Source organism: Pongo abelii, chromosome 2 (genome assembly GCF_028885655.2).
Source record: "Pongo abelii isolate AG06213 chromosome 2, NHGRI_mPonAbe1-v2.0_pri, whole genome shotgun sequence".
In the NCBI taxonomy this organism is placed as follows: domain Eukaryota; kingdom Metazoa; phylum Chordata; class Mammalia; order Primates; family Hominidae; genus Pongo; species Pongo abelii.
Window position 1 is genome coordinate 35829331 of NC_085928.1, and position 16037 is coordinate 35845367.

Consider the following 16037-nt stretch of genomic DNA (forward strand, 5'->3'; position numbering starts at 1 on the left):
CTAGCTTTGATGAGTGGGTGGATTATGCCCTAAGATAAAAAAAATTCAGGGAGAAAGATGATAAGCTCAGTCTTTGAGAGGCTGAGTTACATATGAGACATTCAAGCAGAAATGTACAGCAGATAGTTGGAAATATGAATCTAATATTTGGGGACAGAAAACAAGAAATACAAATTTGAGAATCACCAAATACCCAGTATATCAATAATAATAGTAATAGCTGAAATTACCAATGAGAGTATTCAGATAAGAAGAGAAATAAACTTAAAACAGAAAAATAATTTCAAAGCTGACCTTTGATGAGCCTTTCTGTAATTTTCCCAATGGAGTGTAATCATCCCCTCATGTTCTATCCTATCTCACTTTAACCGTGGGTCTACTCTCTCACTTACATTATGTCTGAGAGTGGATATTTACTTTCCTGTTAAATTACAAACTAATAGATATTCTGGGTTTTCCTAGAGTGTATAACAAATACTCAGCAAATATTTATTAAAATACATTTATTTCAATGGTGTGTAAATCTTTAATATCAAGTTCCAACATTTACAAACAAAATATGTGTACAGTTGATATGGGTTCATCTTGAATGTTCATATATCTGTATTCTGCCAGCTGCCTGAGATGATGCCTCTGTTTTCAGAGTTTTTAATGAACATCAAAATCCTTAATGTCTAACTTCAAATTGAGAAAATGTAACTCATTAAATAATATAAAATTAATAGATTCTTGCAATTTGTTTATTTGTATTTTATCTCTTTAAGTGTATTAGCCTTGGTGACTAGTTATCTTACCCCATTAAAAATGAATTTTTAACAGTGATAGGTTTGTTGATACCTATTACTATTAATAGCAAGCAAGTGTGTGATGGCCAGCTGGGGCTAGTGTAAATACTTTGTGGTTTTATAACAACATAAAGCTAGCAGACCATCATGGGTACCATGTTCTAACCAGCACTTCTTATACTTTACTGTGCAGATGAATCACCAAAGAATCTTATAAAAATACAGATTCTGATTCAGTGGATCTGAGCTGGGGCCTGAGTTTCTGCATTTCTTACAAGCTTCCAGGTGATGCTGATGTTACAACTTCTCAGTCAATTCAGGTGCTAAGTCACAGCTTTGTATTTTGACTGGACAGAAGACAGCTCATAGGTGGATTTCACCTGGTGAGTTTAAGCCTCCCACCAAATATCTATTTGTCTGATTTACATGCTTACAAGAGAGAAAAGTTTGGTTGTAAAAGGGACGGGAGGGAGAGAGACAAGAATCATGAAGGGGTTAGAACTGCATCTGACTCCCTTTCTCGTCTGAAGAACTGACTGGTTTTGAATCTCAATGAAAGAAGGCTCATAAAATGCTCTGTAAGGCTGAGTCTAAGTAAGCCTCCTTTAGTGCTCCAGTGGCAATGTGTGAAACAAAATTGGGAACAGGATCAGCCTCTTCTCTTACCCCCATCTCTGTCTCATTCTGTAAACCATAGCAGTTTAATACCCAGAGGAAGCAGAGCAGCCCACATCAAAAGGCAGCTACGCCAAGCGGGGCAGTGTTTTCATAAAAAAGCATTTCTGGCAGTGGTGGTGCCTGTAACGCTGTGGTCAAGGAGTCCAGAGCAAAGAACCTAAGTGGATCTTTCCTGAGCATGTGTGACATGCAGTCTTGGGGAATCGGAAGCAACTGGAGAGGACGGGGGTAGAGTGGCTAGTCCACAGCGAGCAGGCAGAGGCTCTGTATGGTTCAGATGCAGAGATTCTTGTGAATATCATCACATTAGTATTGATGTACTGGTTTGCATGTACTTAAAAGTAGTATTGGTTTAAAACTGATAGTATAAACAGCAATCTGTTCAATATAGTGGGAGGAAACTTTTCTGTATGCTGCAGAGTGCTTTGTAGCATGGTAGAAAATCTCACCTGAAAATAATTTACATTCTGGGCTCCAATAAATATTCCAATACTAATTTATACCATCTTTGTAGACCGTAATAATAATTTAGATATCAGTTCTGCTTTTATCTCTAAAATGAGAGTGGTGATAGTTGGTACTACATGGGCTTACAAATTGCCTAGAGAACAGATGCTACATATGTTGTTTTAATTCATTTTTGAAAGTTAAAATTTGCTCTTACCAAGTTTTTATATAAGATTGAGGTTTTGGCGCTAAAAGAGCTAGAAGTCCTAAAGGGGTATTGATATTTCATCTACACGAAATACCAACAGCTAAGGAAGAACTTAAAGTAGATTAGGAATTCAAGTTTCCTCTGTATATTGAACAGGTTTTGTGCCACCTCAGTCTTTCATCACAACATCTGTTTCTTGTTAGCAAATGCAAGCTGTTGTTTCCAGTGCTCTAGGAAATTCATAAGCAGTCTGAGGCAAACTTCACAGACTTATAATCACACTTACTGCTCCACATTCTTTGGAACCAGAAAAGTTTGGTCATCTTTTTCAGGCAGAAGAAAAAGCAAATGGGTTTTATTTATAAAAACAGAAAAAGTGAAAATTCATGCAATAAAGAATGCTGTTATTAAAATATGGGAGAATATGGAACCTGAATTACTCATTGAATTTGCTAATTGCTATCTTCTCCACTGCACTTTATTGTTGTAAATTAATCAGAATGTGATCAGCAATAGCTGCCTGGATCTGTTCTTCTGCCTCATCTGTTGTAGTAATTGCAGTCACAGGTGCAAAGTGGAAAGCAGGCATCCTCTTGACAACTTGGAGACAAAAGCACTACCACTAAAAAGTAGGAATAAAGGAGAATTGGCCTTTCCTTTCTACACAGAGAACCAGAACATATTCCCTGGGATAACTATTCCACTAATCTCTCTTACTTTGTCTTTGGGCACAGAAAAATGCCATGGTTAAGCGAAGCCTAACACAAAATTAGACAGTTCATTTTACTGAACTCACTCATGAATTCTATTGATTAAATAATTGATTCTCAATTTTACCTCCTGTGGAACACTTGTGTTCATTGAATATTAAAATATTAAAAATATTACTGAATAAAAGATTTCCTTAGTCAAGCAGGTCTTGAAAAGACTAAACAAATTCCCCTAACACATGACTTTTCAGATCCTTAGATGTGGCAATTTCCATTGAGAATCTCCATACATACATCCTTTTTAAAACTTACTGTTCAAATTTCATTTTTAGACATCATTGTTTGATGGAAAGAATCCTAGTTTTATATCTCTGTTAATTTTCAGATTTGCAATATTTAACAAATTTATATCCTCAGTTTTCCTACTGTAAAGGGGGTATTTAAAAAGATTTTGTAAGTTTATTGTAAGAAATGAAAGAATTCTGTGAGGTGCCTGGTACTCAAAACACGGAACTTATTGCTTGTTTCCTTATTAGTATTATTTACAACATAATATGAAATCACACATTATGAAACACTGACTCATATTCAGTTTCCCATGACTACTTAGTTCACCATAAGACAGTGTCAAGCCATAAAGTTTCTTGTGCTATAAGGCCATTTTTCTCCTTGGATGTGGCTTTATCATTAAAGATTTCTCTAGAGGCCAGAAAGTTTAGCCTAATCCTCATATACTTCCAAAGAAGGGGGGCTGGCTTCAGAAAATATACACCAGTCACAAAGGCCAAGTACATTCATCTGTATGTTTTACTTTAACCAAATAATTCCTTGGTACTCTAAATTCAACTATACTTTGAGTTTTATTCTAGAATCATCACAACTGTAATTTTAGTGGTTCATGAGTCTGCTTTTTGCTGTTAGCTTGGATAACCAAGAGTTAACCACCTCTAAAATTAAATGGCATTCCTTTAAATTTAAATGAATTAGACCATGGTGCGTCTCTTGGCCCCAGGATAAATGCCATGGAAATTAAAGAAAATAGTTCTAATGTCATGAAACAGCAAAGGTCAGATAGGGTGAGATGATTACTCTCATCATTATTAACATTGCTTTGCATTTAGATAGCCCCTTTCCTTTGCCAGACTCATTCTCATTCCATCCCATTGCTTAGACTCTGAGCAGCTTGTGGAGCTCCTGATGACATCAAGGATGCTCGTGATGTGGAAGAGACTGAGAGTGAAGAGGGGAGTAAGCAATTAATCTTTAGGCTTTATTTGCTCACTCTGAACTTCTTTTTGCAAACAACCTCCAAAAAAATGGGTTAAATAATACCCATCTAAATATAAAGTCTCTCCTGGGACTTCAGCATTATTTGGATTTTATTAACATTTGTTTTATTAAAATACAAATTTAGTGTTTTTTAAATACAAATTTTAAAATTGTAACTGTGTGTGTGTGTGTGTGTGTTTATGGATATATATGTTTATGGATATATGTCTGGAAAGTTTGGGTGATTGTTGCCTAAGCCAGATAATACCTAAAGTGCTAATGTGTGTAAGAAAAAATACAAACACAAAACACAAATATAATCAAAAATAGAGGAAGAGAGTTCTCCCTCCCTTTTTCTGACAGCATTTACTTTAGAAAACTTGTAATTAGAAGTACTTTCTCCTGTCTTTGAAGAGTGTATTAATCCTTTTGAAAACTAGACAGGATTCTTGTAAGCTTTATGACCTAGGAATGTCTTTCTCAAGGATCTGAGAGTCATCTCTTTGAAATGTAAACATCAAGGGAGATGGTAGCCTTATGTCCCAGTTTCTGTGCTTAGGGTAGGAACCTAATTTTGATGTGAGCCTTGCTCCAAATTGCAGAATTACCTCCTGTCATAAAGATATGAGAAGTTACTTTTTCCTCTGGATAAAACAAACCAGCTAACACAGATGGTCACCCTACTTACCAGGTAAAGTGAGGATTCATATGTGTGACAAATGGTCCTGTCAAGTCCTCTTACTTGAGGACTAGTTATTGTCTATATTGAAAACATATGTAATGAGTTGTCTCTGTTTGGCTATATATAAGGGCGAGGTTTCTTTCTGTTTTTGTTATCTCTTACTGATTACCCATGATGTGCATCACATTCCGGTTTAATGCTTATTTAATGATAAAAGTGTTTTTATTTCTCTACTACCTAGGCAGAGAGGATTTCTAGGTTGGGAGAAGATTTTGTTTTTAGTTATATTTCCACAACAAATAATTGTGCTTTTAATTGGCATAATTGGCTCAAGAAAAAGATAGAGTACACTATCAGTTGTTCTTAACCATAAATGTACATTAGATTCATCTGCAGGGTTTAAGATACAGATTCCCAAGACCATATTCAGAGATTCTAACATCACTTATTTGAGGTGAAACAGGTTGAGTCCCTACTTTTAACAACTAACCCATATGATTTTGATACAGGTGGTCAGTAGATGCCATTGTAAACAGACTTTTTAACATGATTTTTAAAAAATTCACCATATGATAAATACTTCGTTTTCCTGTCATAGTTATTTCAGGGCTCTTTAACATGTCTTATTCACCTTTACAAGTATATAACTACCACACCAGTCAGATCTTCTCTGTTGAGCAATCATTTTATTACTTGGCCTTCTTATCCATCCATAACAGGGTCATGGCTTGATCACCCTTCCCAGGCCTCCAGCGACTCTGATGAGAGCCACTGCCTCCCACTACACTGAGGGAGTGAACACAAGTAGCGTCTTTCACCTTCTCCAACTGTGTCTTTATCTCTCCTTCTCACTTAAATCAAACAAACAACTACTACTTTTCCAAGGTTAACTCCTTCATCTGTACCATTGATTGCTTCGGTATTTTCTTTTCTCATTTCATCAATTATTCTTTATTAGAATTTCCATTTTTTTAATACTCTCCCTTTACTCATGTATGCTCAGGCCTCCATAGTCCCAGGAATTGATTTCAACTCCTGCCTCAGGTTGCTCCTTTCTTTTGTTTCAATTCCTGGCTCAGGTTGCTCTTTTTTTTTTTTTCCAACTACAAAAGTTATCTAAATAGTAGTCTATTTTCATACTTTTTATTTTCCTACTCTCTACTCATTGCTTATCCACTGCACAGGGAATCAACTCTCATACAGCAATCTTCAGTTTTGATCTCTCTTAGACCCAGGTCCATATTTCCTACTACTGAATAGAAAGAAACTGCCACTATAGATTCTAAAAATGCCTCAAGCCCATTATTTCCAAACTTGAACTTCCTTTCTAAAACATGCAAGTGTCCTATGTTTTTCTTGTCAGTTAATAGCATCAACATCCAGTTGTTCCAGTTAAAAACATCCTTTAATCTTCTCTCTCTCACCTCCCAAATCAAATCAATTCTCCATTTCTGCTGAGTCTACCACAAAAATATCTCTTAATAACTGTCCCCTTGTAGTGCTTCCACTGCCACTGCCTTCAGGACATTTCTCTCTGCCTCTGGTCTATTCTAACTTGATTCTATCTTGCACACTTGTCCTAATGTCTCTTCCTAAAACAAAATGTGACCACATCAAACCTCTTAAAAGGTATGTTTAAAAAGACTCAGTGACTCTTGATTGCATTCAAAATTAAGAGAAAACACTATTATTACACTACATAACACATGTTCTCACCAAAATAATTGTACTTGAATTTACTTAAACTTCTAGCTCTCATTGGTTTACAGGATAGACAGGAAAGAAGAGCCTGTTCAATGACACCTGAGAGTTGCAGTTGGCCAAATCCGGTGTCAGAACTCTAAAAGACAATGACCAAACTGCTCAAAGAGTTAAACAGCACTTTCTAAAAGCAAAGGACAGAGGAGAACTGTTATAAAACAATATGAAATAAAAGATATATCAACAAATACTCTGTGTGAAGATTTTAGAGGCAACTTGGCTGAATTTAATGATATTAAGAAATTGCTATTGGGCCTATTAGACATATACGTAAAGGATAATGATTTTTAAGTTCTTTTCCATCACATATAAACACCAAAGCATGAATAATACATTTATTTTATATATGCCAGAGATGGGAGTGGTAAGGACAAAGATCAAACAAAATTTATAAATGTTAATAATTGATAATGCTAGATAATCAATATGAGTGCTCTTTCTACTAACCTCTACTTTTGTATATGTTTGAAATTTTCCATAATAATAAATGTAAAAAAAGCTCATTTTTGATATTCAAAGCCATTAACAACTCTGCCTTAGCATATTTTTCTTGAATTCCTTTGGTCTTTCCCACCATGACCTTCATATTTTACTAACAAACCAAGCACTTACATCCTAGGTCTAAGTTCATGAAGACATTCAGACAATTTCTGATGTGGGCTCTGTTGTAGAAATCGCACTTTATCTACGTAACTACCTACTGATTGCTCTATGCAGGTTTGCTGTTTCATAGCATGCTCCAAACACAGGAGGACTACAGGTTTTGAGAATGTAAACCACGGCCAAAGAGATTCCATTTGCATGGCAGACTTGGAAAAGTGTTTCCAATTATCTAATATTTATTTTGTAAATGTTGAACTGTGGTTCCATTACTTTAGCTAATATAAAATGATGAATACCTAGGTAAAACCTTGAGTAACTTCTCATTGGGTGCAGGTTTTAGAAACCTGTGGGACATGCCCATCAATGTTGCCAAATCTCATATTTGTCACAATGTTGATGGGTTTCGGTGAAATTCATTCTGAAGCTCACCTGTGTACTTTGGTGGTAATCAACATTTCATTGAAATAGCATTTTTTTGTATTGTACAATATTTCACAATCATTTTCTTAAGATTATTCCTAAATAAATATATTAGCATTTAAGAGCAGTTTTTTAAAGTCTGAATTAATTTATGAGAAAAAAAAGATGCGAATTTTGAATGAAATTAGTCTCTCCCAATTTTTTACACAGTAGGCAATATTCTTCATATCTGTGAGCAGCCATTATAATAATATTAACTATGATGAATATTACAGCTCCAGAAAAATGTCTTGTCATTTGCCATTTGGTAATATCCACTTAATGTAAAGAGATAGCCCCCCGTTCTCCATATATATTTAAATGACTTGCTCTTCAAATATAATCACTCTTCCAGAAGCAATTAGAGAATAGATTAGGCTTACACTTACCAGGAAATCTACTGTGGAGGCTGGCATCACAGTTGTAGCCATTGAACTGAGCAGACCCTGGAAGCACTCTAATTGTTAGAAGCAGCAGCAACCATATTTGTTCCATTGCAAAACCTGGAAAAGAGATATCTATCATGTGGACACTCCCACTTACTCCTTCACTCTTACTGACTGGAAAAACTGAGGCTGATCTCAGCTCACTGTTGGATAAGCAGTCTACATCCATGCAGCCAAAGCTCACGAAATAACTGAGGATTATCGGTAGTAAAGGCAGATATTTGGGTTATGACATTTCAATATTGCTTTCATTGTTAGCTTCTGTTGGCTAAGGGTGACAAAGCTGGATATTCATAGTAGAAGAGCTAAGGTATAAATCATAAAGTTTACAAAAGGAAAATTCTTTATTATGCATAAGAAGAATTCAAACCAAGTATCTAGCAGATTGGAATAGCATAACTAGGCAGATTAACTAATTTGGAGATGAGTCTACTTTTTATAATATCAACAAATATATAGTCAGAGGGATTTAAATGTTGAATACTTGATTCTAAGAGGAATCTCAATAATCTTAATGACCAAATAACAACTTTCCCTCAACAGAAAAAAATTTCCCCCAACAGAAGAACTCCAGACTACTGCCACTTTTCAAAATCAATGGTTTGTGTGTCCTTTTCTTAGGAAACATAGTAATAAAGCAAAAGGAAGAACAGGAAAATACTGTGTGTGTGAACAACATTGCAGTTCTTCCCACGACTGCTCCTTGGTGGGTAGTAAGGACTGATACAGACATAAGAAAACGTTGAATTCTTAGGATAAAGTAATGGAAGATTTTTCTAAATGTATCAGTGTGGGTTGAACAGTTAAATAGAAATGGACTTTTACTTAAACACCGGTCAGTTTTGCTTTTAATAATTATTTTTCCTGGATGCCCATTCATTGGCCTGATAGAGTTAAAACATCTTTCAGGAATACCTAACTTATTCTCAGAGCATAGTTTGTACACTGAAAAGAATCTTTTGGGTTGGTGGTTTTGGTCTATGCATAAAAAGCAAAAAGAAAATAAAATTGCAAATGGTTTACTCAAATAATTTAGTGCATTTTAAAAGCTTGGGTTTTGGAGGAAAAATGGTGTTTTAGCTGTCCTTAAAGATCTGCCCTTAGATAATTAATCAAGTCTTTAGGAAAAGGAAGGAAACACATCTTGCTTTTGAATCATCATTTCAGAATAACAAGTTTACAGTGAATAAAGTCACTTTGGTGAGGATGTGGGAAAGAAAGGCATGCTTACTCTCAAAAATAGACTGAAAAAATATTAATTCAGCAGGCGCTTCCTTCCTTTGGCACTATCACACAGTACTCAGGCACAGATCTAAAGACTTTGGAGAGAACAGCCATATGCCTAGTTAGTTCTGATTGCCTGTAACAGTCCATAAGCAAAAGGCTCACACCAGTGGCTGACCCAGACCCTAGGCGCTCTTGGCCATACCTGCGCCATCATTATCTAGCTCGTCAAGATACTTCAAATACAATAAGACAGTCTTGCTCTTTTGGAGTCTTTGGAAGACACTAGAAAAGAAAGAAGCCTGAATAAGCAATACACTCCACTGCACCCACATTTATTCCATGCCCCACCACTTCCTTCTCATGATGGGTCCCAAGAACTCCTGGAAGACATTGGAAACTCTAGACCCACACTGTTGTCCCCAACATAGAGGTGTATCCTAAGAAATTACAGAATCAGGAATTTAAGTTGGTGAGTTATTTTGTGGTTCTGAAATGCTTTCTAGCTGACATATTTTTTCACAGGAGAAAATAACATTTATTGAATGTACACTTTGCACAAAGAAGGCACTTTGTGCCAGATAACTTTCCTATAGCTGCTCATTTATATTTTTTATAGTGATGGGTGAGGTTACAACTATTACTGCATGTACAGAGAAAAGAATGAGTCTCAGAAGGTTTAAATGACATGAAAATGAAGTGGAGGAACTAGAATTCAACCCTAAGTCTTTCTGATAGTAAAGTTTGTTGAACAAGCTACCTAAATTTCATGTTATTAAATTTAAGATTTTCTTTATTGCCATTTATCATCAGCTGTTTTCTTTAGCTTTTTACTTTGTGTATCTTTTAATAGATCTGTTCATTTATAATGAGTAAACAATTTTTATGTAATTAAATTTTCTTTATAGATATATTTTATAATGGGGCATTATGAGAAATAAAATTATTTTTAAAAAAGAGACAGAGAATTGTTTATTTCTCATTGTGAAAACAGCAAAAAATTATTATTGACTAAACTGGACACATATGTGTTGACCAAAAATAAATGAAAAACTCGTGTTAATTGAAACGGCTCACTGAGAACAAGTAGTAAACTCTTAGCCTTAAAGCTTTAAATCACATCTCAGTTTGTCCCAAAAAGGCATGACACTGTCCTACTCTCTTTAACAAAACCTACAGCACTTTCATAGTGATTAATACCCTAACCATTTTTTAATGAATAAGACGTGGAAGTAGAAGGCAGGTTTCTTTAACAGAAAATATATTGATTTTTATGTTAGCAGGTATAGATTCAGATAAATCCCTTCTCAGCCATTCTCTAGATTTGTCATTTAAAAATCAAGATAATGGCCGGGCGCAGTGAGCCACGCCTGTAATCCCAGCACTCTGGGAGGCTGAGGCAGGAGGATCATGAGGTCAGGAGGTCAAGACCATCCTGGCTAATACGGTGAAACCTCGTCTCTAGTAAAAATACAAAAAATTAGCTGGGCGTGGTAGCGGGAGCTTGTAGTCCCAGCTACTCGGGAGGCTGAGGTGGGAGAAAGGGGTGAACCCAGGAGGCAGAGTTTACAGTGAGCTGAGATCGTGCCACTGCACTCCAGCCTGGGCTACAGAGCGAGATTCCGTCTCAGAAAAAAAAAAAAAATCAAGATGATGATCATAGACTTTACAAAGTGTAAGTGCATAAAGAATAGTATAGTTTGGACATACAGAAGGCATTGAAAGCTTAGTTTCAAGGCCACCACATATTGATGTGCAGGTCATACCCTCCACAAGGGCATCTAATGCAGGAAAACAATGTCTAGGTCTGAACTTCTTTGGACTAGCCATGTACTCTAGAGCTAAGCTACAATACAAAGTGTCTCATGGACTAGTGACATCCCTAATTGGTTGAATCTCTATTTGAATTACAATAATATTTGTGCTGATCTGTGTTTTAATATTAAGGCACATTAGGCAAGGAATTTTAAAACGACCCCCTTATCTCTTATAAAGGCAGTATCCCTATTTTGAATTTCTATACTCTTGGCAGGGCTTACAACATTTTCAAGCCTTCTGGAGGTTCTTTATAGGTCAACTATAAGTTAAAACAAACTGATGAACTATTATCTTGCAAATTTCCCGTCCTCAACCTTACCTTCATCATTTCCCCTGCACATGGAAAACCTGAGCATCATCTTGCCATAGCAAGCTTGGAGATGCTATTTTAGCACAGTCCCTAAATTCTTTTCTGAAATTGAATTGTATGGGATCGGGGGATTATGTTAACACCCTTTACATTCCTCAAAAACATATCATCCTGGCTGCTCAGGCTCCCTAGCTCTTAGACAGGTGCAATTCCAGACGTGTATTTTAGCTCTGATCTGGTTATAAAGGTTTAGTGGAGTTTCTTTTCAGAATGTAGAACCTGATTCCTGTGGTTTACTCTGGAATAATCTAAGGTGCTTGCTGTCCCACTGTGGCTCCAGCAAACTCTTTTTTTTTTTTTTTTTTTTTTTTTTTTTTTTTTTACATTTTTTTTGAATTATCACTTTTTTTTTTCTTTTTATTATTATTATTATTATTATTATTATTATTATTATTATTATACTTTAGGTTTTATGGTACATGTGCGCAATGTGCAGGTAAGTTACATATGTATACATGTGCCATGCTGGTGCGCTGCACCCACCAACTCGTCATCTAGCATTAGGTATATCTTCCAATGCTATCCCTCCCCCCTCCCCCCACCCCACAACAGTCCCCAGAGTGTGATGATCCCCTTCCTGTGTCCATGTGTTCTCATTGTTCAATTCCCACCTATGAGTGAGAATATGCGGTGTTTGGTTTTTTGTTCTTGCGATAGTTTACTGAGAATGATGATTTCCAATTTCATCCATGTCCCTACAAAGGACGTGAACTCATCATTTTTTATGGCTGCATAGTATTCCATGGTGTATATGTGCCACATTTTCTTAATCCAGTCTATCATTGTTGGACATTTGGGTTGGTTCCAAGTCTTTGCTATTGTGAATAATGCCGCAATAAACATACGTGTGCATGTGTCTTTATAGCAGCATGATTTATAGTCCTTTGGGTATATACCCAGTAATGGGATGGCTGGGTCGAATGGAATTTCTAGTTCTAGATCCCTGAGGAATCGCCACACTGACTTCCACAAGGGCTGAACTAGTTTACAGTCCCACCAACAGTGTAAAAGTGTTCCTGTTTCTCCACATCCTCTCCAGCACCTGTTGTTTCCTGACTTTTTAATGATTGCCATTCTAACTGGTGTGAGATGGTATCTCATTGTGGTTTTGATTTGCATTTCTCTGATGGCCAGTGATGGTGAGCATTTTTTCATGTGTTTTTTGGCTGCATAAATGTCTTCTTTTGAGAAGTGTCTGTTCATGTCCTTCGCCCACTTTTTGATGGGGTTGTTTGTTTTTTTCTTGTAAATTTGTTGGAGTTCATTGTAGATTCTGGATATTAGCCCTTTGTCAGATGTGTAGGTTGCGAAAATTTTCTCCCATTTTGTAGGTTGCCTGTACAGAGAATCTGAGCAGAAGCATTTTTCGCCTTCTCCACCACATCTAAGTGCAGCAACCAATGTCTCTGCTTGGATTTAATAGTGGTTTACAAGAATGCCTTGTCTAATACATCCAATAATACAAAATATTAATACCACATTCTGAGATGATAATGGCCTTGAAGATATGTGTGTAAAAGAGTTTTGTGTGTGTTTCTTACTTAGAGTCTTCATAAGTTTAAATTGATGGGAATGGGGAGGAGAAGGAGGATTATAAGTAAAATGTTGAACTTTAAGAAATTCAGAAGGTTTATGTAAAAAAAGAGACACCTGCATCTCATAAACTGTTACTAATAGAAGAGGAAGTCATATGCTAAGTGATTTGCTGTCAAATATGTCAATATTTCTCATACTAAATTTTCTTTTTAAAATAACTTCTTCCAACATGTAAATCTCTAATTTCTTTGCTTAGAATTAAATTTGGAGTCAGAAAAAAATAATGCACTTTTAATTCTTCCTCAATTTTATGTTAATTGATATAGTTCTGTCACAAACATTGTTCTTTAGATTTTAATATAAAGTAATCTTTGTTTAATCTTTTTATTGAGATGTTACTGTATGTACCAGGCACTATGCTATGTTTAGTATTCAACTAATTACATAGATTTAATTTTTACTCATGTTAAAAATGTGAAAACCAAAGCTTAAATATTTTAATTGACTCGCACAGGGTCACAGACATAGTAAATGGCAACGCAGAATTCAAAAACGAGCTTGACATTTGGAATTATTACATTACTCTGTTTGACTTGATTGGAGTTTTTCAAATAAATAAAATTAATGTCCTACTAATTTTCAGAAAGTAAATTATATTAATAATGTATGCTTAAGATATGCTTTGAATTAAATAATTTAGATGATTGAGACAAAATATTTTTTAATATCTACATAATTTTCATGACTCTATTTCATTTAGGCAGTGAGTGCATAAAAAATATTGTTCTTGGCCAGGCGTGTGGCTCACTCCTATAATCTCAGCACTTTGGGAGGCCGAGGCGGGTGGATCACGAGGTCAGGAGATCGAGACCATCCTGGCTAACACGGTGAAACCCCGTCTCTACTAAAAAAGTACAAAAAAATTAGCCTGGCGTGGTGGCGGGCGCCTGTAGTCCCAGCTACTCTGGAGGCTGAGGCAGGAGAATGGCGTGAACCCGGGAGGAGGAGCTTGCAGTGAGCCGAAATCACCCAACTGCACTCCAACCTGGGCGACAGAGCGAGACTCCATCTCAAAAAAAAAAAAAAAAAAGAATACTGTTCTTTTCAAAAATTGATTTAATGTAATACTTATAAGTTTTAAGAGCTGACTGTGCACCAGAGTGTTTTAAGTACTTTTATATGTGTTTTCTAACTATGAGATAGGCAATTTATTCTCCCTATACTGGGGAATGAGAAAACTAAGGCACAGTAATCTGAAGTAATTTGCCCAATGCTAAGCAGACAACCAGTGTTAGAATCAGGATTCATGCCCAGAACAATGACTCCAGAAACCACCCTCAACTATTATGTGGCACCGCCTTCCAGAAAATGATGCATATAATGCTAAATCAAATGGAAATTTGGCAATTTCTTGGTAAATTTGATCAGTATTGATTTATTCTTGTGTACACTGATCAAATAATTATTGAATGTTTATATGTGTCTGGTACTCTCCAGGGGGTGGGGGGATGCTGAGGTACAGCAATTAGAAAAATTTTTATTGCATATCTGCACAGAACTTACATTCTAACTTCTAACAGAAGTCAGAAGGAACCAAAATCTATAAGTAAAATATAGAGTATATTTGTGATAAATGCTATGGAGATGAATAAAGCAAGAAGAATAGTAGGAAGTTCTAAGGTGGAAGGAAGAAATATTGAAGTTTTAAATAAAGTGGTCAGAGATATATAACTAACCCATATAAATGAAGCTTGCTGGGGGGAACATGGATTATGAACAACCCAGATCTATGTGTCTATAATGTATACCTCACTTGCTTTTTTTTCTTGCCATTTAGGTACTTCTCAAATAAAATAGACTTTCCTAGTGCACAAATTACTCTTTGGGAATAACTTGGACACTTTAAAAATCTGCATTAACCTTTTCAGATGAATAAAGGTGGCTCTTAGTGCCTGAGAAAAGTAATTTATTAAATAGCACCCCTGTGACCTGAAAAAAAAAGTGAACATGTTCGAAAGTGCCTTTATCTGCTCTCAAGAAATAACTTTTGCAGAGACAAATGAGCTCAACAGTTTATCAAACTTTTGAATTTCCTTAATTTCATTGCCTTGATATAGGCTGATCTGCTGTTATAGTTGGAAAGAAAAATAGAAAATTCAAACTAAATATCATCTCTTCAAATGTTAAACATCAATCTGAGATTCATGCACTTTTCCCCATTAAACTAAAGGTAATTTTTTATCATACAGATTCACAAAAATGTGAAATGAGTTCTTTGGCATCGGTGATGCCCCAGTCCTCTCATTCTTGGCTCTCCACTGCATTTACTGAGCAGCTACTCTCTACAGGTTGCCGTTCCTGCAGGGGCATGGCCTCATACCCAGTGCTTCTGTATCACTCACTCAAACCTGCTCTGCAGAAAAGATCACAACAGTTCATTAAGGTTTAAATTACTGGAAACATTAAAAGTTCTCAGGAAAAAGGAGGAAAAAATGTGTGTATTTTAACAGAGATCAAAGTTTAAGTCAAAGGATGAAACTCTACTCCAGCATTGGACAACTAATAGATCCTAGGTAAACGGGCACTAAAGCCACACAGGTAGGCAACTGTATTGCCCAGCTAAGAATCATGATGTTACACAGTCTTCTCTCCAGGAAAAGTACTTATTAACTCGCCCTTCAAAATCATTAGTGTTTTTTGTTTGTTTGTTTGTTTGTTTGTGAGACAGAGTTTCGTTCTTGTCACCCAGGCTGGAGTGCAATGGCACAATCTGGGCTCACTGCAGCCTCTGCCTCTTGGGTTCATGTGATTCTCCTGCCTCAGCCTCCTGAGTAGCTGGGATTACAGGCACCTGCCACCACATCCAGCTACTTTTTGTATTTTGAGTGGAGACAGGGTTTCACCATGTTGGACAGGCTGGTCGTGAACTCCTGACCTCAGGTGATCCACACACCCCGGCCTCCCAAAGTGCTGGGATTACAGGCATGAGCCATCATGCCCGGCCCTAAATCATTAGTTTTAAAGTGCTAAGGATCACAACT

At 36.2% G+C, this 16037-nt stretch overlaps 1 protein-coding gene across 2 annotated transcripts in view; it reads right to left on the reverse strand.

Annotated features, from left to right (window-relative positions):
* The window catches only part of ZPLD1 (zona pellucida like domain containing 1), a 44074-nt gene extending 32625 nt beyond the window's left edge, over positions 1 to 11449 (reverse strand). Inside the window, exons 1-2 of one of the 2 annotated variants that reach the window (XM_024245127.3) lie at positions 11410 to 11449; positions 7992 to 8105 (exon numbers count right to left, since the gene is read on the reverse strand). In XM_024245127.3, coding sequence (XP_024100895.3) covers positions 7992 to 8105; positions 11410 to 11449 — 154 coding nt within the window. Of the gene's footprint in view, positions 1 to 7991; positions 8184 to 11409 lie in introns of those variants that run through there. The other variant, XM_063722644.1, reaches the window with a different exon arrangement.
* Between the last annotated feature and the right edge of the window lie 4588 nt (positions 11450 to 16037).